The 21761-nt window shown below is 37.6% G+C and overlaps 1 protein-coding gene across 3 annotated transcripts in view; it reads right to left on the bottom strand.

Moving 5' to 3' along the window:
* SLC16A7 (solute carrier family 16 member 7) overlaps positions 1–21761 on the bottom strand; it is a 171322-nt gene that overhangs the window by 64197 nt on the left and 85364 nt on the right. For 2 of the 3 annotated variants that reach the window (XM_035002257.1, XM_035002259.1), the window contains exons 2-3: positions 2455–2583; positions 121–364 (exon numbers count right to left, since the gene is read on the bottom strand). In XM_035002257.1, the coding sequence (XP_034858148.1) occupies positions 121–334 (214 nt within the window). In that variant the 5' untranslated portion in view covers positions 335–364; positions 2455–2583. Of the gene's footprint in view, positions 1–120; positions 365–2454; positions 2584–11612; positions 11653–21761 lie in introns of those variants that run through there. The other variant, XM_035002258.1, reaches the window with a different exon arrangement.

Here is a 21761-nt window from a genome sequence, read left to right on the forward strand (position 1 = left end):
TTTAAGTGCCTACAATACAAAAACAGAGCTTTAATATACCAAGACATTAAATGTAAAACACTGTGGCATGGAAGCATTGTTTTCTTAATCTGGAATTCCATTTATTCCCAGAAACCTTACCTCCTGCATACATAACAGCCAGCATAATGGATGATATCCACGCTATTTCACTGTAGGTAGTTTTGAATATTTGCTGAATTTCTTTGAAGAACACGGTGACAGCTTTGGGGAATGCATATGAAAATCCAATGGAGATAAAAGATGCTCCAACCACTACCCAGCCCCAGCCTCCATCGGGAGGTGGGTATAGGGGGGGGCCTACTGGTGGTGGCATTTCTGTTCCTCTATTCGAGATTCAAGTAATCTATTAAAAAAAATGAAATAATAGTTTAAACCTTATTTCCATTTTCAGATATTACTCTTGATAGTCACCAAAATAATACTTTATGGTTATAAGTATATAATTTCTCATGAATACTTTTTAATACTCTTATACTCAGAAAATTAACCAAAAAAATGGAATGGGGTATGTAACTTTGCTTTGGGCTAAAAAATGAAGCATTTAATTTGTTTATGGAAATAAAAACTACTCAAAATAAAGAATTCAGATCTGTACTGAAGTACCAACCCAAAAATAAAAGCTATCTCTATCTGAATTCCAAGCATAATAAAAATGGAGCTGTCATCACTTAAAAACAGAATACTTTCTTAATCCAAATATTTAAGATTTTCTTTACAAATAAAAAGGACCATGGATTAAATCTGATAGATTTTAAAGAATTAAATAGTAGATTTTTTTAAAATTATTAGAAATATTAGATTATTAGAAATATTTCAGAATTTTTCTACTTTTAATAATTGAGAATACTTAAAAATATTTCAGCATGGACCTATTTTCTAGACCCGTAGCATTAGAAGTTATACGGTTTTAATGAATTAATTTTACTGCACTTCTCAAAATGGTGCTACCTATTATTTAATGAATGATATATTTTATGCATTTTTTTCATAGCAATAAAATTCTTCCAAACAAATAGATGGTATGTTATAGTTTGTTAAAAGAAAGGACTTTCTCTTTGGATATGCCTAGGAACATTTAGCTGCTAGCTTTATGGTATAAGAACACTCACTCTCCTGTGGAAGAAATGATCACATATAGCTTCACACAACTGAAATTAAATCAAAAACATCTTGGTTCCCTAAAATCAATGTTTCTTTGTGGAGTAATGCTGTTCGCTTAGCTTTTAGCTGTAACTGCCAGCATTTTTCAATATCTTCTTGCTACTCTCATTTTATTTGTGAATATGTTTCAATTGAAATGTAGAAGAAAAAGAAACAATTTTCTATTGGTAAAATAATGTGGGAAATAAGTTAATAAAAACTAATTTTGCCGCATGTTTTCAGAAAACCCACCAAAAAACTAAACAGATATCTATGAAAACAAAGACAGGTTTAATTTTTGTTTACTGTCAAATTATATCAAGGGTATTTTCAGTGATCTTCTATATGCACTTTTTAGATTATGAATGAAAATATTCTCTACATTAAACTTCTCTAATTTGTCCATAGTTATACTAAAGGACTTGGCTTTCAGAAATTCATAGAGGAAAAATGATAAAAATGAAATTTAAAATAGGTAGAGAAGTTCTCTGCAATTTTCCTGTTTGCATAAAAGAACCTAACTGTCTTTCATTATTAATTCATGAGTTTAAACTATTGAGGCTTTTATCACATCCGCTATTATAAACACTTAGAAATACAACTGGATGATTTGCTTCTCAGCCACTTCAAAAATTTTTTTCTAAATAATCTTAAATATATTAAATATCATATCAATATGAATATTGAAATTTACTAATATTCAAATCATGTTATGAATATGAATACTGAAATTTACTAATGAGCTAGGTTGATGTTGCGATTTCTATTGTATAGACAGGAATCTATGCTCATAGAAAACTGAAGGCCTTAAAAAAGATTATGTGATTGAGCTATTTTTTTTCTCCTTAATCCTCCTTTTTTATATTGTTATTTTTTTCACCAGTTTATTTCTGTATGTAATCTTTTGTATCTGTTTCCAGCATATTGACTTGATTTATAAATGCATACTCCAGGTTGAGAGTCACTATTCATGCCTCTTCACTTCCTTATCTCCTAGCTGTTTAGTTTTTTCCACATAAATTGATATCTTATGATCTCTTAACTGAATTATTACAGAGTGGACCCTAACCAATTAACCCTTGAAAAATTCCATTTCCAAGATTACCACCTGTTCATTATTAAACAACTCTTGGGTTGATCAACAGTCAAGATCCAATTCATACACACTCACTGGTCTCATGTTATCTTCCTATGCACAACTCTGTAATATTTTCCACAACTTATACCTGTTGTGTCTTTCCTTTTATTTATGGAAATAATCAAGAAAAGCAGGAACTAAAAGTGTAATTTTACCTGTTGATAGATGTCAACTTGAACAGGTATTTTTGGATTATCTGTGGAATTTTACGTCTAGTCACTCTTCCTTGAAGTGATGTGTGAAGTTAGTGCAAAAGGAGAGAGGTAGAGCAGACTCTGGATTATCTAAAGAAATGAAAAAAACAAAGGTTGCATGTATAATTGAGTTCCATAGGCCCCATTAGAGCTTTAATTTATCCCAGGATATTGTGACTGTGTTTTAATAATTAGCAAAATTTCTTTGTCAATCCATTGATAGAATTGTTAATGTATGAACAAAATGATCAAACATATATGCATTAGAAAAAAATTGTAAGTATAAAATTAAGAAATAGGATTTTTTAAAAAATAAATAACATTAGATTGCATATCTACCATTATGAGAAGAAAATTTATTGGCATTCATTAGCTGTCCCTCAAATAATTTCCTATACTCATTTAAATAATTTACTCTCAAATTCAGTTAAAGAAACTATCCATTGACAATGGAAACAGAAAGTTTAAAAGATAATTATTAGAATATTATCAAACAAATTGAGGGTTTCAGAGGGGAGGGGAGTGGGAGTCGGGTAACAGGGTGACAGGTATTAAGGAGGGCATGGTTTGTAATGAGCACTGGGTGTTATACGCAACTAATGAATCATTGAACACTACATCAAAAACTAATGATGTAATGTATGGTGGCTAACTTATTAAAAAAAAGAAATATTATCAGTAATATATATGTCTCACAATGAGATAGACTGGTCATGAAAAGGACTAAAAGCATTTTAGGGATCTTCTGATTTAGAATTAAAACTTCCTAATCAGATCTGGGTGACAGATATTCCTAATACATCAGATACTTTCATTTCAACTTAAATCTTGTGCTGAATACATAGAAGCTAGTACTTAGAGTTTATTTTGTTTAGGTTGGACATTCCTTTGCCTAGATTAAAGCTGAGAAAAAGTCATTTCTGAATTAAATAACCAGTTGCCTGCTTTGCATGTAGGGCCATGTATCCTAAAGTGTTGAAAAAGGCAATGCAGCCACCAGGCTAAATGAGATGTGTATGAGAGGATGAGGAAAGACTGTGATCTAGTTGCCAAGTCAGTGAGAAACTGTGAGTAGGGACTAGAATGATTAATCAGGGAATTATAAAGTCATGAATAAAATCTGAGAAATAGATAAGGCTGAAATTAAAGTTTTTTAAGAAGATTTATTCATTTATTTTAGAGAGAGAGAACTGGAGTGCGGGGAGGGGGTAAAGGGAGAGGAAGAGAATCTCAAGCAGATTCCCTGCTGAGCGTGGAGCCCCACACACGGGGCTCGATCCCAGGACCCTGAGATCATGACCTGAGCTGAAACCAAGGTTCAGACACTTAACCAACTGAGCCACCCAGGCGCCCCTGAAATTAAAGTTTTAACTTGTGCTCAGAATAGAGTTTATGCTAAATGGGTCACCTAGGTCTGGGGTAACAGGGGAGAGAAGAAACATCTGTTCTGGTCTTACCAGGAGTCTTGGGAACCTTGGTACTTTTTAAAGCCAGGTAAATCAGGGATGGCAGCCCCATCCTACTACACATAACCAGCCCATCCAAATGCAGAAAATCCTTTATATATTTTGAAGAAATACATTTTCTGTCAGTTTCCTCTGGCAGACAGAGATGCCCTGAGTTCAGGGCAAAGCCTCAGTGGAAAGCCTGAGGCATTTCTGAAAATTGGGCTCTGACCTTCCAGTCTATACTTAATTATCATCATGCTTTATGGAGGTTGGCGTAGAGGCCACAACAAGAGATCTTGACAAATCCACATTGTAAATGCTCTCCAACATTTCTACAAACCTTTCATAGAAAGGTTTAACCTGACTAGCCTATTTTCTTATAGAAAGACCAACCCATACCCATGGCTTTTTTCACTAAATTGGCCAAAAATCCAAGAAGTTATAACTTCCTGCTTGGTAGTTATATTAATCTATTTTACATCCCTTTCTCTACACCTATTAAACTATCATATTTTAATATATGTTTATGCAAATATATTCATACGATCCATATACTGGTCTTTAGGTTTAAAAATGAAAAGAATTATTTTAGAATTGTGTGTCCTACTAAAAAAAAAAAAAAAAAACAGTAGATCAACAATCCTTAAGAATATGGGAAAATTTTCCTTTAATTTGGGAAAGCAACTATTTTGGAGATTGCTTCCTGAAGTCCAAGGAGGCATAAAGTTTATTTGTCCCTACAAAACCTGTGTTAGTCACTACAGCTAGAAGTTGGACTATGCTCTCAGCTAATTTGGTTTCTTGGCAGTTTGCATATATGCCACTTATTTCATGATAACTTTTACTTATAACAGGATTCACGAAAAAAAACAATGCTTAACTTTTTTCCAAAGATTCAATTAATTATCATAAGCCTATGAATGAAGAGGAAGTGATGTTTTTAATCATATTTAGAGATGAGGGCATAAAGAATCAGAGGTGCAAAGTGATTTTTCCAAAGTGTAAAGTCCAGTAAGTGATTAAATTGGTACCGAGACTAGTATTTTTGTTAGGCCCATTGTTACTGATTCCATTTTAACACAGCACCTTAGAGCCTGCTCTTTCTGCTCATAAATACACTCCTTCAGTTTTATTTCCAATGGTGAATTTCCAAATTTCAACTCTTACACATATCCTTGCCTGTATTGTCCACCAGAATTCAAATATTTGTTCTTTGTAATTCTAAACTCCAACTATCCCTCAAAGTCTTTAGAAATTCATCATTATTTCACCTTATTTACATCTACGCTGTCTATAATTTTTTTGAGATATTCATTGTCATTGACAAAAGGGTGACTTAATGACTACTGAAAACATTTATCTATTTCAAGTGTTTTTAAAACACTTATGTGGTGGGATGTGCTAAAGCCCCAAACCTTGCCTCATCTTCTAGAAATCAATATGGGTTGATTAAGGAGAGGAAGATGTAGGACAAAGAAATAATAAAACTATTAGTGATGATCAATGGTGAGACTCTAGTGTTATATTTAAGGTCTTTTCTCACTTAGTTGTACAGAATATCAGAATTTCCTTTAGATACTTTGTGAATAATTATTTCATCAACTACCCGAATCTAAATCAGGATGAATCAATTTTATGAACCCTTATCAATAGTCTAAGCCATGCAGAAGTTTATGTTTCAAAACATAGTCCAGAAATAATGTACTCAGCAAATTAAATCCCAAATTAAATCAATGGATGTTAGGAGACTATCAACTTGACTATAAATTAATCTAGATAGCCTATAGATAAAGCATGACTTGTTCTTCACATCCTACCTATAAAGTGGCTATGTTTTCATCTAAAGGAATTACTATGTTCCTTAAAGAATAATGAACTAGTCTTTATGCCTTCTACTTCCTTTTTCTTATACAAAAAGATACAATAGTGTCAAATTAATGTACAATGTTTAAGTTTAGATGACAACTCACCCAGTTTTGTAACAGGAATTAAAATGAATCAAATCCTCTCTTTTCCAACAGGTAATTGAATTAAAATTGGAATCTAATCCTGAGAGGTTATTTTATTCTTCCAGATGGACCATGTTTTAAATCCTATAGACTGATTTACTTCGACAACTAGACAAGAGACATATCAATAGTGGATAGCCCACAAAATGTCAGTAACACAAAACCTATTTTTAGATGTGAACTACTGCTGTAGTTAAAAGGACTCTGAGAATGCTAATTGATAATAAAGGTCAAACTAACTAAGACGTTTTTATAATGGGCAAATTAAAAAAAATAAGTCAGCACATATTTATAAGCAATTGGAAATAGATATCCCACACCAAACAATTCCTGATTTCTAATACTATACTTTAAGTGTGTAAAAGCAGTTGTCGTGGGCTGAATAGGGGCCCTGAAAAAGATTTGCTCATGTCCTAATCCCTAGAACCTGCAATATACCTTAAAGGGTCCCAGAAACTGAGTGTTTGTGTTCCCTCAAAATTCGTATGTTGATACCTAATCCCCAGTTGTGATGGTATTTGAAGGTAAGGCCTTTAGGAGGCAATTAGGTCAGCAGGGTGAAGCCCTCATGAATAGGATTAGTGCCCTTATAATGAGGACCCAGAGAGCTCCCATACTCCCTCTGCCAAGTGAAGACACAGTGAAAAATGGTTGTCTCTGGGGACACCTAGGTGGCTCAGTTGGTTAAGCATCTGCCTTCGGCTCAGGTCATGATCCCAGGGTCCTGGGATTGAGTCCCACATCGGGCTCCCTGCTCAGCGGGGAGTCTGCTTCTCCTTCTACCTGCCACTCCCCCCTGCTTGTGTTCTCTTTCTCTCTGAGAAATAATAATAAGAATAAATAAATAAAACCTTAAAAATAATTAAAGAAAAAACTACACACCCACTTGGAAAAAAAAAAAAAAAAAGAAAGGGAAAAGGAAAGAAAAAAGAAAAGAAAAGAAAAATGGCTGTCTATGACCCAGGAAAGGGCCCCAGCCAGACACTGAATCTGCTGGCACCTTGATCTTAGACTTCTCAGCCTCCAGAACTGAGAGAAATAAATTCCTGCTATTTACAAGCCACCTAGTGTATGATATTTTGTTACAGCAGCCCTAACAAACTAACATAAAAATTGGTACTTGGAGGGGGAGGCTGTCATAACAAACAACTAAAAATGTGAAAGTGGATTTGAAACCGGGTAGTGGGGAGAAGCTGGACTGGTTTTGAGGTGCATGAGAGAAAAGTGCTATTACCATAAATAGATTATTTAGGGTGACTCTGGTGACAAGCAATTAAGAAAAGAGGAGACTGTAAAGAAAGCCTGAGTCTTCTTCAAGAATACCAAAGTTAATCCTGAACAGAATGTTAGTGGAAATATGGAGGGTAAAGGCCATTCTGGTGGGGTCTGACGGAGATCAGGCACGTGTTATTAGATGGTGAGGGAAAGGCAATCCTTGTTCTAAAGTGGCTAAGAACTTGGCTGAACTGTGCTCATCTTCTAGCTCTACCAAAGAACTTGTGAGTGATGAAATTGGATATTTAGCTGAAGTTATTTCTAAGCAAAGTGTTGAAGGAGTGGCCTTGGTTCCTCCTGACTCATAGTAAAATGCCAGAAGAAAGAAATGATTTAAAGGTAGAACTCTTAATCAAAAAGGAAGCAGAATTTAAAGATTTGGAGAACTTTCAGCCGATCCATACTGAAGAGATGAGAACGTGTAGTCAGAAGAGAATACTCAAAGTGTGGGCAAAACCCTGTGGTAAAATTAGCCATCTCAACAGAAGCAGGGGCTATTGTTGGAGACAAAGGAAGAATCAACCCGAAGACAATTCAGAAATCATCAGAGCTGCCCTTTCTATCACAGGACCACAGTGCTAGGGCCCTGGGGGCAGAATGATTTCAAAGGTGGGGCTGCCTGAAGGTGGTGTCAAAGGTGGGACCTTGGGGTGCATTGTCCAGTGCTGCCTCACATCATGGGCTCTGCTCGCTGCACTCCAGAACTGAGCTCCTTGGCTGCCCCAGGTGTAGCTCTAGAGGACACGGGAGGCAAACTTTGGTGGTATCCACACTCCTCTACCATCTCTGTCAGTATGCAGAATGCAAGAGCCATGGGGGCATGGCTGCCTCCACCTGGATTCCAGAAGATGCCTGGAAGGGTTGCAGGATCAGAATCCTATTAAGGACAGCCATGAATATAAGACCCCATCCTGGCGGGGCAGAGCCCAGGCACAATACTTCTGCAGGGATAGGGCTACTGCAGAGAACCCCAACGAGGGTGATGCTCAATGGAGCCCTGGGGACAGGGCTGTCCCCAAGAACCCTGAGAGTGTTCACACTAACTGTGAGAGCTGCAAAGATGAGACCATAGCCCAGTGGGTCCAGAAGGCAGAGCATCTAATAAAAGATTATTCTTGATCCTTAAGATTTAATGTTGTTTGCTCTGAAGATTTAATACTGGGTTTTAGACTTACTTGGAACCCCTTCCTTCTTTCCTATTTTTCCCTTTTGGAATGGGAACGTCTATCCTATGCCTGTCTCACCATTATATTTTGGAAGATTTCACAGGTTCATAGCTAGAGAAGAATTTGCCTCAGGATGAATCATACTTTGAGTCACACCCATATCTAATTTTGATATTTAGATGAGACTTTGGATTTTAGACTTTTGAGTTGATGCTCTATCCTCCCAAAATTCACCTAACCTAATCCCCAATGTGATATTTGGAGGTGGGCTTGTGGGAGGTAATTAGGTCATGAGGGTGGAGCCCTTGTGAATGAAATCAATGCCTTTATGAAAGAGGCCCATCAGATTTCCCTCACCCCTTCTGCCATGTGAGGGCACAAGAAGATGGCCATCCATGAACCAGGATGCTGGTTCCCACCAGACACAGAACTTGCTGGCACCTTCATCTTGGGCTTCCCAGCCTTCAGAAAGCCACCCAGCCTATGGTATTTTGCTGTAGCAGCCCCAACAGACCAAGGCTTATGTCAAAAGAGGTGACTGAGTTAAGGATCTTGAAAGAGGAGCTGATCCTAAACTATCCAGGTGGTCCCTAAAGGCAACCACAGGTATATTTATAAAAGAGAGGTAAAGGGGGTTTAAAGCAGACACGCAGAAGAGAAAACACAGAGAGGAGGCACTGGTATGAAAATGGAGGCAGAGCATGAAGCCACGTAGCCACAAGCCAGTCTTCTAGGTACATGTGAAAAGCTATTAACAGCTGGTGCCTTTGGAAAGAGGTGACATGTAATTCATATGTTTTTGAAATGTTTAAATGTTCTATAATGAGTATATCTTAGTTTTCTATTAATCTTTACAAAAATGCCCAACACAAAACTTTAGTATGCAAATATATATCCCCTTATATATTAATTTGGTTGTGAGTTGTAGCAGATAGTTCTATTTGTACTCCATATAGGATTTTCATGTCTTTTTTTTAATGCTTTTTTTCCTGTTAGCTAAATTTTAATCATACTGCAGTAAAAAGAAATTGGCCCCTGTTTCTAGATCTTACCTAGTAGTTTTCACGGTGTGGCTCCTAGTGGAGGAGCATAAGCATTACATAGTAACTTGGTACACACCTAAATTCTAGGGCACCAGCTCAGATCTGCTGGATGAAAACTCCGCGAGTGAGACCTAGCAAACCACATTCAATAAATCCCCCAGGTGATTCTGATGTACAACAATGTTTGAAAATTGCTGGTTAGGCTTTTTCTTTAACACAACTGCAAGAATTGGCTGTAATTGTTGTAGTCAACTATCTACAGTTCTTGAGCTATCATGATGTTTCACCACTGCGTATCACACCTGCTATTTCTTCCACTGGAAGTTTTCTTCACCACTATCTTCTTCCATCTGACTACCTTCTGTCTATAATTTAAGGTATAGATAGACCTCAGCTCCCGTACCTGTGAAGTCCAACTGTAACCCCAATCCTAACTCCCTGTGCATACTTTTACCATAACACGTATATCACATAATACATATATCACACTTCCTTGGCACTCTCCCCTATTCTTGAGGACAGAATCTATCTTATTTAACTTTATTCTCAGAACTTGGTAGTGTTCAATAAATATCCTCAAAGGAATGAAAGTGAAAGAGAAATGAGTGTCTTGGAAATAAGAATTTTTATCACTTATGAATTAGCATACAGCTATGCAGCACAGAAAAAAAAAAAAGTTAAACATCCTTGTGTCTGAAGTCAAAACTCCCTGAATTCCCTGAATTTCCACCACATTTGAGATGTGACATTTAATTTCTTAGTCTCCACTACTGTAAAATGAGAATTTTAACAGTGACTATCGCACAAACTTAGTGATCAATTAAGCATTCAATAAAGCTCTAGTAATTATTAGAATTATTATCCAATAGCATTAACAGTATGCAATCTAGTTTGGATTAAGAGGAGTCAGCCCAAACTTTTAAATATGTTTTCATGTCTAGAGAAAAACTTACCTGAGTATTTTACCTATTAGCACGTTTATAGTCTTCTCTCCCAGAGCCATAAAATATGTATGGCTCCATAGTTAGGGAGGATTGTAATAGGTCAGTGTGGTTATACTCTGTCTCTCCTTTCCCTCTACAGTTTTCAAAGCCATAGAATCCTTTCTAGAAATAAAGTCTTACTCAGAATCCTAGTACCCAAACCTGCTACTCTGGTTTATGGCGGGTAGGGTGGGGGAGTCATAAAGATCCTAAATCTCTATCTATTATCATTCCCTGACTCCCTCCGTGAAATTGTCCCTAAGGTTCCTCTTAAAATACTTAGAATTCCTTGGAGCATAGTTGGAAAGCCATTCAGATTATCTTTCTCACCTTTCATATTCAGTGACATTCTCTGGTCAACCTGGAAAAAATGGAATTCTCTCTAACAGATTTTGGGTCTTCCATTTTGCATTTAGTCTTCAAAGATTTTCTGGTGTTTGTTTCTTTCTTCAATTTGAAAAGAAGGTAATAGACTGGCACTAAGGGGTGTTTAAAAAAAAAAATTCCTGGATTTTTCTAGGAAGATTACAGGGTCAGAGAATACCTTTCTCACTTTTCTATCAAAAAGCCCATTTCAAAAATCGAGTAAAGAAAAAAAATCCATAAGATCTCATGCTACCAATTATGAGATTCAGAAATACGCTAGAATCCCCTAGAAGTTTCTTTAAAATACAATACCATTGGGTGCAGGATTAAGAAATAGTAGCAAAGCAAGGTGAGTCAATCTGGCCTGAGGCACGAAGTAATATAGTCTTCCATTTCACCAAGATAAGCTCCCCTGGTCTACTGATTCCTCTGCCCACCAGGTGGTTGAAGCTTCCTATGAAGCACTGCTCTTTTTAGAATCCTGAAAACATTTAGTTCCATCTATGACATGTCTCTTTGTCACCCAATGCCTTGTCAGCATAGTTTCATGATTCTAAAACCCCTGCCTCCTCTCTCCCTTGAGTAATCATGTTTATAGTATGGGGAAACTATAGACAACCTAATGCGCAAACTTGGGAAGTGGGTGAATATATTACTGTCATTCACTTGACAGACTGTTATACATATATTAAATGATAATTATGAAAATTGTGTAATAATATGGGAAATATTTATTAAATAATGTTCAGTGAAAAAAGGATGATATAAACTTGTATGATAGCAAACTTCAAAATATGTGACAAAAGAGATGAATTAAAAATGTACATACGGGGTGTCTGAGTGGCTCAGTCGGTTAACCATCCGACTCTGGATTTCAGCTCAGGTTTTGATCTCAGGGTTGTGAGTCGAAGCCCTGCGTTGGGCTTCACGCTGGGCATGGAGCCTACTTAAAAAAAAAATACATAGGCCATAGTCTTAGGGTGAGGTTTGTAGGAAAAAATGTATTTTTTAATTATACTAATTTGAAATAACATTATAATATCTTAATATGTAAAATAACTTAAGTTAATCTTACACATCTAATTATTTGCCCTAATTTTGGGGTTTATGTCTGCTTTGAAAAATAGGTTAACTCATCTACAACCAATTCAAATATGGTTATTGTAAGTAATACAGTGAAACTGGAAGCTATATTTTTAAAGATCTTACCTCCATTTTTGTTTCTTTTGTCTTGTTTTATATTGTTTTGTTTTTAGTTATATCTAAATGAAATTATGAGGCTTTTCTATAAGTTGTAGAGAAGATACCCAGAGATGGTCTCCATGCATCAATTTAGATACAAATGACATTTGCTGATTATCAATTACCCACATAAATAGCATTTGTTAAAATGTTATAACATTGCCTCTGAAGCTACAAGTAAACATCACTGATTAAGACACCTGACACTCTGACATGTGTTTTTTCTATTCTGTGTAGTAGTTATTGTCTCCATCTTGCAGACAATGAAACTGAAATTCAATCATGTCGAGTATCTGTTTTTGAGTCTATCTGCAGCAGTGGTTTCACTCTAGGACGGGGCTCTCACAGAGTTGAGCACTGCACACGTCCTACCATCTTCATGTTACTCTGCAATCATGGACTGCTGGTGGCATTCATATATTGCCACCCTTTCTCCATCCTACTAGATTTTACCTGTTCCAATCCTTGCTTCACTTTTAGTCACTTGCTTAGGATTTTTGCCCTCCCTCCCCCCATTTCAGCTGGGTCCCTCCCCAGAGACTCCAGGAGACACTCAATTGGTTGGTAATTGCCAAAATAGGAAGAGGAAACAAAAGCTAGAGCCCACAGAAAATTAAGCATCCAGTGGATTCAGGGAAATGGTATCAGCAGTCAGGATTATAAAATTTAGAAGGGAAGGGCTGTGGAACTCTTAGGAACCTAATCAAGTTGATGGTTGTTTCTTCTACTATACATTTATGAGAGAATTCAATTGACAATTATATTTTTTATTCATAAGTATCTGTCCTGGTCTACTGATCTTTGCCATGCTTCTCTGTAGGCAAAATATATTCCCTTCCCACTAACTTTGGACATGCTTTGTCAATGGGATATAAACCAATAAAGTTTAGGCCATATCCAAGAATCACCGTAAAGTATGTTTGCATGTTTTGACTCTATACCTATAACCTTTACCTTCTAATATGAAAACATGTCCCTAGATCCGTGAAAATGAGAATATGTTTGAAGCTCAGCCAAGAGCCGACCAGAGCAAAAGTTGACCCATGTATCCAAGTAGCGTGAGTAAGAAATGATGTCTATTGTTGTAAGCCTTAAGATATTAGACCTGTTTGATAGAACAATAAAATCTGAGGTGGTGTGTGTAAAACAAAATCCTAAAATGTGTGGCAATGGCTGCAGGGATGGGCAGATGGTTGAGAGGACCCTGTTAGAAGAGGTGAGAGAAATGACAGCATGTTATTTGTTAGGCAGAGACAAAACATTTGGTAAAACTATTTGTGTGTGATATCTTGGAAGGCGGAAAATGTACACAATGCAGTTGGGGTTTGGGGACAAGAGATATGGATAAAGAATGTTGGTTGTATGAACTGATTTTTTTTTAAATTTTATTATATTATGTTAGTCACCATACAATACATCATTAGTTTTTGATGTAGTGATCCACAATCCATTGTTTTCGTATAACACCCAGTGCTCCATGCAATCCGTGCCCTCCTTAATACCCATCACCGGGCTAATCAATCCCCCCCTCCCCCCTCCCCTCTAAAACCCTGTTTGTTTCTCAGAGTCCATAGTCTCTCATGGTTCATCTCTCCCTCCAATTCCCCCCACCCATTTTTCCCTTCCTTCTCCTAATGTCCTCCATGCTATTCCTTATGTTCCACAAATAAGTGAAACCATATGATAACTGACTTTCTCTGCTTGACTTATTTCACTTAGCATAATCTCCTCCAGTCCCATCCATGTTGATGTAAAAGTTGGGTATTCATTCTTTCTGATGGCATGAACTGATTTTAATAAGCTACATTTAATAAACACTAGCAGCGGCAATGAGGTCATTAATAGATTTTATCCGCTTGCAAGCAGGGATGAAAAGGAAGAAGGGACAATCCATGTATTACTAGGACTTGCAGAGTTATAAGACACACTTTCCCCATATTTAGCTTGGTAAAAGATTCTCAAATTAAGACACTGTCTCAATGCAAAAACTGAATCAAAAGGTCACAAAAGCAGGAGAAAAAGACCAAACCGAGGGTTTGGATTTTATTGGATAAAAAGAGATTTTATTAAAATCTCTTACAGGCTTAAGTCAGACACCAGTAAATTCTTTCAGTTAAAAAAAAAGTTGGAAGTAAGGGTGGAGAAGATATGAATAGTGCTAGAAGGTCTAGTAAACTTAAATTGTCTATAATAAAGTGTATTTAGAGAGGCATATCTCATAAAGAACTGAGAATGTTCTTATTTATACTAACTAGAATCAAATAATTTAAAAAATATTTTTTAAAAAGGTTATATTATAAAATGTACTATAAGCCTAGATAGAAAGGAATAGTGTCTGTTGGACATGTAAAATGACCAAGTGGTGATTAAAATGACTCATATCCTGTATCCTGCTTTATGTGACATACAGAGATATAACACTGGAAAATTCAAATACATATATCACAATAAATGTCACTAAAGTGTTGTCACCCTTGAGCAAGTGACATTCACACTGGCTCTTAGTTTCCTTATTTGTAAAAAGAGAGCAGGATTAAGCGTTCTCTGAGGTCCCTTTCGGTTTCTATTTGATTCCATGACACTACTAAAATAGTTCTATTTTATAGACTTTCTTAGCCTGTGAAATACAAATTTCTTTCCTTCTCTGGAAAAATGCTACCACCATTCAAAAATAAGTAATGAGCAGACAGTCATTATTTGAGCAAGTTTTCCAAGATTCTAAAAACTATGGGCTGAATAAGGAAAGTTCTTTTGAAAGAAGGAATTCCATTACGTAAGGGGATTAGGCAGTGTGCTTAAATATAAGACGCTCCTAAAGGCCACGTATTAGCTCCTTAAGTGTGCTTAGAATTTTATTCAATTCCCATACCACAATTTAGTTTCCATAAAAATTATTATATGAGATCCACAGAGGATCTGGTATGTGTTTGAATGGTTTTTCATTATCAAGTTTAAAATAGTGAAGCATATTTCCATGTTCTTTAACAGAGTATGTTCCCATAAATTTGGGACAATTTGGCTCAATGTTTCAAATAAATCACATGAAGATATTTTCCCGAGATAGAATGAAAACAGCACCTCCTACATTATATATTCAAAGTATTTTAAAGAACTATGTAATATTTCAACTCATAGATTATATATATTTAGTTCCCATATTAGCCCAATTTCTATATCCTTAAATAAAAAAAATTATACAACTACCAAATGGGAATCATATCATCATATATTGTTCAGTAAAAATATCATGTTCAATAGAATTTTAAATAGTCACTAAAGATACCATTAATAATGCATAAGAATTGACTACTTACAAACACCAAAAGGTATTCCTCTTGTCAAACTTATATATAAATTTTCTGACACTGACATTGGTGGGGACCGTTAACTGCAGTCATTTCTTACAAAAGATCAGTAAAACCTAGCTGAAATAAGAGACAGAGCTGAAAGTGAAAACTTTCATCCCGTTTTATGACATTCTCAAGATTCACTATGAAGATCTTCTCTAAGGAAGACTCACTATGAAGCTCCCCAGAATTCACAATTTCAAGCCCTCCTATTTAGAACCTGATGTTATTGTTATGTGATATGTGCTGAACACTGATAATGAAGTTGGTGCTGACTGGAACAAAAATGAACCCAAAATTAAATATAACCTAGATGAGAGCTACAGGCGTTGCTGAAAATAAATCAATTGGTTCGATCCTGCTTGTCACTTCTGGAAGGTCACCAGAAAGAAGCATCATCCCAAATGCAGAGAAAAGAAAATCAGCTCATTCCCTTTCTCCTTTCCTTACAGTACTAGTCAAGACTGTGAATCCCACAAAAATAAAGAAACAAACAAATGCAGTCCTCTGAGAACAGATGACATACTTGCACCACACCAAGTGAGAAGTAACAAAATTATTAGAACCTTTTCATCTTTGCACACTATATCCATCTTTCTCCCCACTTAGCTTTCTCCTAAAGGCCAGGAGGCTTCCCTCTCTCAGGTTTCGCTGCCACCTGGCCAGGGAAGATACTGATAATTCCAAACAATTTAATCCTAATTTAATTTCTCTACCTTTTAATCATTTTATTGGTTTGATTTTGTTTCCACCTTGTCCTTCTTGCATAGATCCTGGCATCCACCCACCCTCTCAGAGCAGAGACACTTCTGCCTCACTGGGTACCATTCTATTCCAGGTGATTCACTCATATTTGTTCTGACTCTGCCCAGGCCAGGGAAGAGTTCTTAATTCCTTGCCCTGAGGCCTCCTTTACATTCCTTCCTGCTTCACCAGAGAGCGCTAAGCTTTCTTTTGACTTTTTGTTTGCCAGTCCCACACATGCCGGTCTAACTGACAGCACGACAAGCAGCCAGGGTAGAACTGTGAACTGCAACCCTTTCTCATTAGGACTTTCCAAACCTGGGAACAGCAGAAATGGGATTCCTATCTTTTACCCCCATGGCAAACAAACCTTTCCTTCTTGTTCTGTTCTAGACAAAAAGACATCCTTTTTTCTCATGCTAATTCATTTACTTATCATTGTTAATGAAGTCTCTCTTGCCTTTCTAAGGGATTTGGCTCCAATAATTTTCACACTTCATTTTTAATTTTTAACGTATTGGTCTTTTCTGATTCTTTCCTTTAGTCTACAAAATGTGTATATCTCCTCAAGCCTAAAAAGAACAGGAAAGTGGGGCGCCTGGGTGGCTCAGTCCGTTAAGCATCTCAGATCATGATCCCAGGGTCCTGGAATCCAGCCTTACACTGGGCTCCCTGCTCATCAGGGAGTCTCCCTCTGCCCCTCCCTCTGCCCACTTGGGCTCACTCTCTTGCTCTCACTCTCTCACTCAAATAAATAAATAAAATCTTAAAAAAAAAAAAATAGGAAAGCATGACGTTCTCTAGTTACTGTTTTTTCCTTGTACTGTCATTATATTTCTCTCATTTTCACTTCAAAACTTCATGCAAGGGCCAGCTTTCCTTATAATCTCTACTTTCTCACCACCTACTCATAATTCTTTGCTTTGAAACTTTCACTTGCAAGCTTCACTGAATAAATTTTCTCTTGAAAATGAGCTATGACTTCCTAATCTCCAAAACCATTGTGGCTCATCTCATTAGAATTTTCTATGGTGGGCGCCTGGGTGGCTCAGTCGTTGGGCGTCTGCCTTCAGCTCGGGCCATGATTCCAGGGTCCTGGGATCGAGTCCCGCATCGGGCTCCCTGCTCGGCAGGAGGCCTGCTTCTCCCTCTCCCACTCCCCCTGCTTGTGTTCCTGCTCTCGCTGTCTCTCTCTCTGTCAAATAAATAAATAAAAATCTTAAAAAAAATTTTTTTCTATGGTATTTAACAATATTTAATTATACTTTGAACTTGAGACTTCGGCTTCTATTTCACTATTTCACTATACCTCCTTCTATGGCTAGTTTTCCTCTTTAGGTCCAACATATGTGGGTTCTCATAAAGACTGTATTGTTGATTCTCTCTTCCCTTTCCTACTCTCCATAATATTGTCTACCTCTATAAATTCAGTTACCACTTTTATACATGGTGTGTTCCAATTCTCTATCCTTTGTAGCAATGCTTTTCCTCAGTTATAATTCTTTATTTCTTACTACTTCCTACACATTTCAAAAGGATACCCCACTGAAATGTTAAATTCCCTTAAGTCTATTAATTGTAATAACAGTTCCTAGGCTGAAAAACCCTAAATCCTTTCTTCTACATGCATAATTTTCTCTAATAGCTCTTGAATGCATCTTTCTTTCCATTTCTCTTTGAAGAACCATAGTTCACACCCCTGTTCATCTCACACTGTCCCCTAAGGAACTGTCTCATCTTCAGTATCTCATGCTTGCCTCCCATACCTCTCCACACATCCAGCTTCCCTTTGATGCACTTAGCAGGATTAATCTCCCAACAATATCCTCAGATTGGGTTACCCCATCACCCAAAAACTTAAATGGCACTGCAGAGTCTTGAATTCAAGGCAGTGCAAATTTGACTCTACTAAATCTTTCTTGCTCATTTTTTACCATTCTCAATGCAACTTACCATTCTCTATGCAATTTAAAACATTCTCATGTTTTAAATTGCATGATACTCTATCAGGAAACACCTGTCCCACAGGATGTTTACAGACATTACAAGGATATAAATAATCAGGTAGATTTGAGGAATTCTCTGCTAAATGGTGTATTTATTTCACAATTTCTCAAAGTCTTCACTATATTAAAATGCATTTCAATTTGCTTTAGTTATAGGACAAAAAGCTCCCAGACTTGTTTTAGTGCAGAAAGTGTTTATTTTTCCCCCAAGAAATCTACCACCCCTTCATTTACCCAACCTTCCTACATTGTCACATGAAGAAATAATACCCATTCTTCCATACAAATAAACGATGCCTTTTAATATAAAATCATGAAAGTCAGTCTAATAATTTATGAGAAAGGAAAATCTACCTTCTCTAAACTCTCAAAGCTATTTGATTCTACCATGTCATACTTTATTTTTGAAATTATTCATGTCTATCTCCCATCCTGGACTGTAAGTATCTTGAGACCATGAACCATGAATAAATCTTATTTCTAGTCTCTATAGTAACTACCACAGTAACCTCAGATTGAGTAAATAACTTCATTCTAGGATATATAAAATTTGACACTTTTTTTTAATAGTACTTCACTTCTTCTAGTCCTTTAGAATGAAGAAATTTATGTACATTCAATTATATAAACTAGCACTTAGTAATAACATAATAATCCTAACATGGTGTTTGTTACTCACACAATCCTAAAATAGACATTGGGGCTAGAATCTGCAGATAATGACAAAATTTACTCAATGGATTTAGTTTAAATTGTTAAATTTATTTCAGTAAATGGAGTACAGGATTCACACAGCACTAAATGAAAGTAGGTAAATTTTGGTCTCACAGAAAACTTTTTTTTTTTAAACTATTTTCTTTTTTAGATTTTATTTATTTATTTGTGTGAGAGAGCGAAAGCACGCACAAGCAGGGAGAGAGTGCATAAGCAGCAGGCAGAGGGAGAAGCAGGCTCCCCACTGAGCAAGGAGCCTGATGCAGGACTTGATCCCAGGACCCTGGGATCATGACCTGAGCCAAAGGCAGACGCTTAACTGACTGAGCCACCCAGGCATCCCCTCACAGAAAACTTTTTAAAAGCCAGTCAAATTCCAGTCAAACTATAGAATTCCTAGTTTCACCCAGTTCTTTTGGGGTCAAACATGTAAAATTCATTACCAAGGACCTTGGGGAATAAAGCCGCATCAAGGGATTCATGGAGTCTGGGACTACTTGGCTCTAAGTTGGCCCCTCTAAGTGATGGAAATAAATATACCTTTGAATCTAGCCCTATCTTGAGAGGAGTTCAGACTGACTACACCGTGTCCCTTAGAGACCTGTGAAAATATAACCTGAATGCCACTAACGCCATCTATACCTAGAGCTGACTGACTCTCTCAAAGGAACCAGTAACAGAGATCCCCATCCAAATATAAGAAATACTATAGGTTGAATCACTATTTGAAATATTACATTCAATAATAATTGACCTTAAAAAGGGCCTGCAAAATGAGAACCACTCTTCATCCCTCTTCATTCCCTACCATGCTTACACCTTTCTCTAACTAGGATGCATCTCTTGATAAACAGGGAGATTATTATGGCAGATAATTTGGTTAGGAAAAATATTATCAATAATTTTTCTACAATTTTTGAAGCAGTTCTATTTTTAAGAAAATGTTTATAATGTGCAATGGAGGCTTCTAGATTCAAAGGAGAACAGCATGTTTATACAGAGGATTGTTCTGATACAAGTAAAATGGAGGTTCCAAACTATGCTCAGAGAGCTAGTGAACTGAAGATGATTCTAGGAATCCATTTGCACAAATTGACTTTGTTTCATCATTGTTGTTTAGTCTTGCTATGTGGCTACAGGCTAAGAGCTGAGTGCATGGAGCCCCACAAAAGAGTAAAATAAAGCAGTAAACAAGATGGATGGCATGGTACCCATGCTGTCCAGTCTGCAGATTCTAATGGACAGAGAGTCCATTAGAAATGTTCTCCCAAGATTTTGAAGCTCTGTGCATACTGATGTTTTAAGATTCAGAAGATAAAGTTTGGTATAAATTTGTACAGGGGGCATTTTCGCCATTACTGCCTGCATCCCAGCTCCAGGTCCTAGGTAATCAATTATTTTGGAGCATCAGAAGATAAGGTCTTTTCCATAGGCGATGTTTGTTTTTGTTATTGCTGTTGTTTCCACTGAGGGCATTAAGAATGGTGAGAAATAGTAGTGGCAAAGCTCACTTGAACTCTTTCTGATCTCATGTGATTCCCAGAAATATTTGGTAGAAGACTTTTCAGAGAATTCAAGGCCCTTGTGAAAAAGCAAAGGGTGAAGAGTCAGAAGAACTGGGATTATTAATATCAAACTGACTCCATATTCAGTTAATATTCAAAAAATATCAATTGAAAGCCTACTATGGTGGCACCTGGGTGGCTCAGTCACTAAGCGTCTGCCTTCAGCTCAAGACATGGTCCCAGGGTCCTGGGATCGAGCCCCGCATCGGGCTCCTTGCTCGGCGGGAAGCATGCTTCTCCCTCTCCCACTCCCACTGCTTGTGTTCCCTCTCTCGCTGTGCCTCTCTCTGTCAAATAAATAAATAAAATCTTTAAAAAAAGAAAAAAAAGAAAAGAAAGCCTACTATGTGTCAAGTGCAGTGGCTACAGTACTGAACAAAATGAATTCCCACCCAGGATGTGTATTTCAGTGGAGGAGAGGTGCAAAAAGAAAGTTATAAATATAGGAGGAGGGGGAAAGATGGCGGAGGAGTAGGGGACCCTATTTCAACTGGTCCCGGGAATTGAGCTGGATAACTACCAGACCACTCTGAGCACCCACGAAACCAGCCTGAGATGTAAGAAGATCTGGATCTCTACAAACAGAATATTGCAGGCAGTTGGTTTTGAGGTACGAAGCGGGGAGCCGGGATCCTGCGGGCAGATATCGGAGGATAAACGGTGGTGGGAGGGTGCCTGGACGTGGGGATCCTACACCGTCGGTGAGTGACAGCCTCGCGTGCTGCAGACAGGGCACAGACTCTCAGACCGGTAGCATCGGGGAAAGGACTTTAGGGCAGCCCCCGGGGTGGAAAACCAGACCGGTGGGATCGCGCGCACGTGAACCGCAGCCCCCCCGGACAGAAACCAGAGCGACGGTCGCGCGCATGCGAACTGCAGCCTCCGGAACAGAAACCTGGTGCACCGGGGTCTTGCCAGTGAACTGCAACCCCCAGAGTGGAAACCCCAAGTCATGCGCGTGAGAACTGGGAGCGGCTGGCGGTTTTAGAAGCACAAAGGGCAGAGACGTGCCCCGACCTGGAGGCAGGACTGGGGGTGCTGCGGAGGGGCGCACAACCCAGGACGCTGCAGTTTATAGCAGCACGGACAGAAACGGAGACGGTGTGGCCTGGAGAGTTCAGTGAAGAACAGACTGAGGTCTCTCTGCTCTGAGAAGAATATGCAGCCAAGCATACTTTATCCAGCAAGGCTTTCATTTAGAATGGATGGAGAGATGCAGAGCTTCCCCGACCGGCAGAAGTTGAAAGAATATGTGACCACTAAGCCGGCCCTGCAAGAAATATTAAGGGGGGTTCTGTAAAAGGAGAAAGACCCCAAGAGTGATCTACAACAGAAATTTACAGGGACAATCTATAAAAAC

Source organism: Mirounga leonina, unplaced genomic scaffold (genome assembly GCF_011800145.1).
Source record: "Mirounga leonina isolate KUSES-001 unplaced genomic scaffold, KU_Mleo_1.0 Mir_126, whole genome shotgun sequence".
NCBI lineage: Eukaryota > Metazoa > Chordata > Mammalia > Carnivora > Phocidae > Mirounga > Mirounga leonina.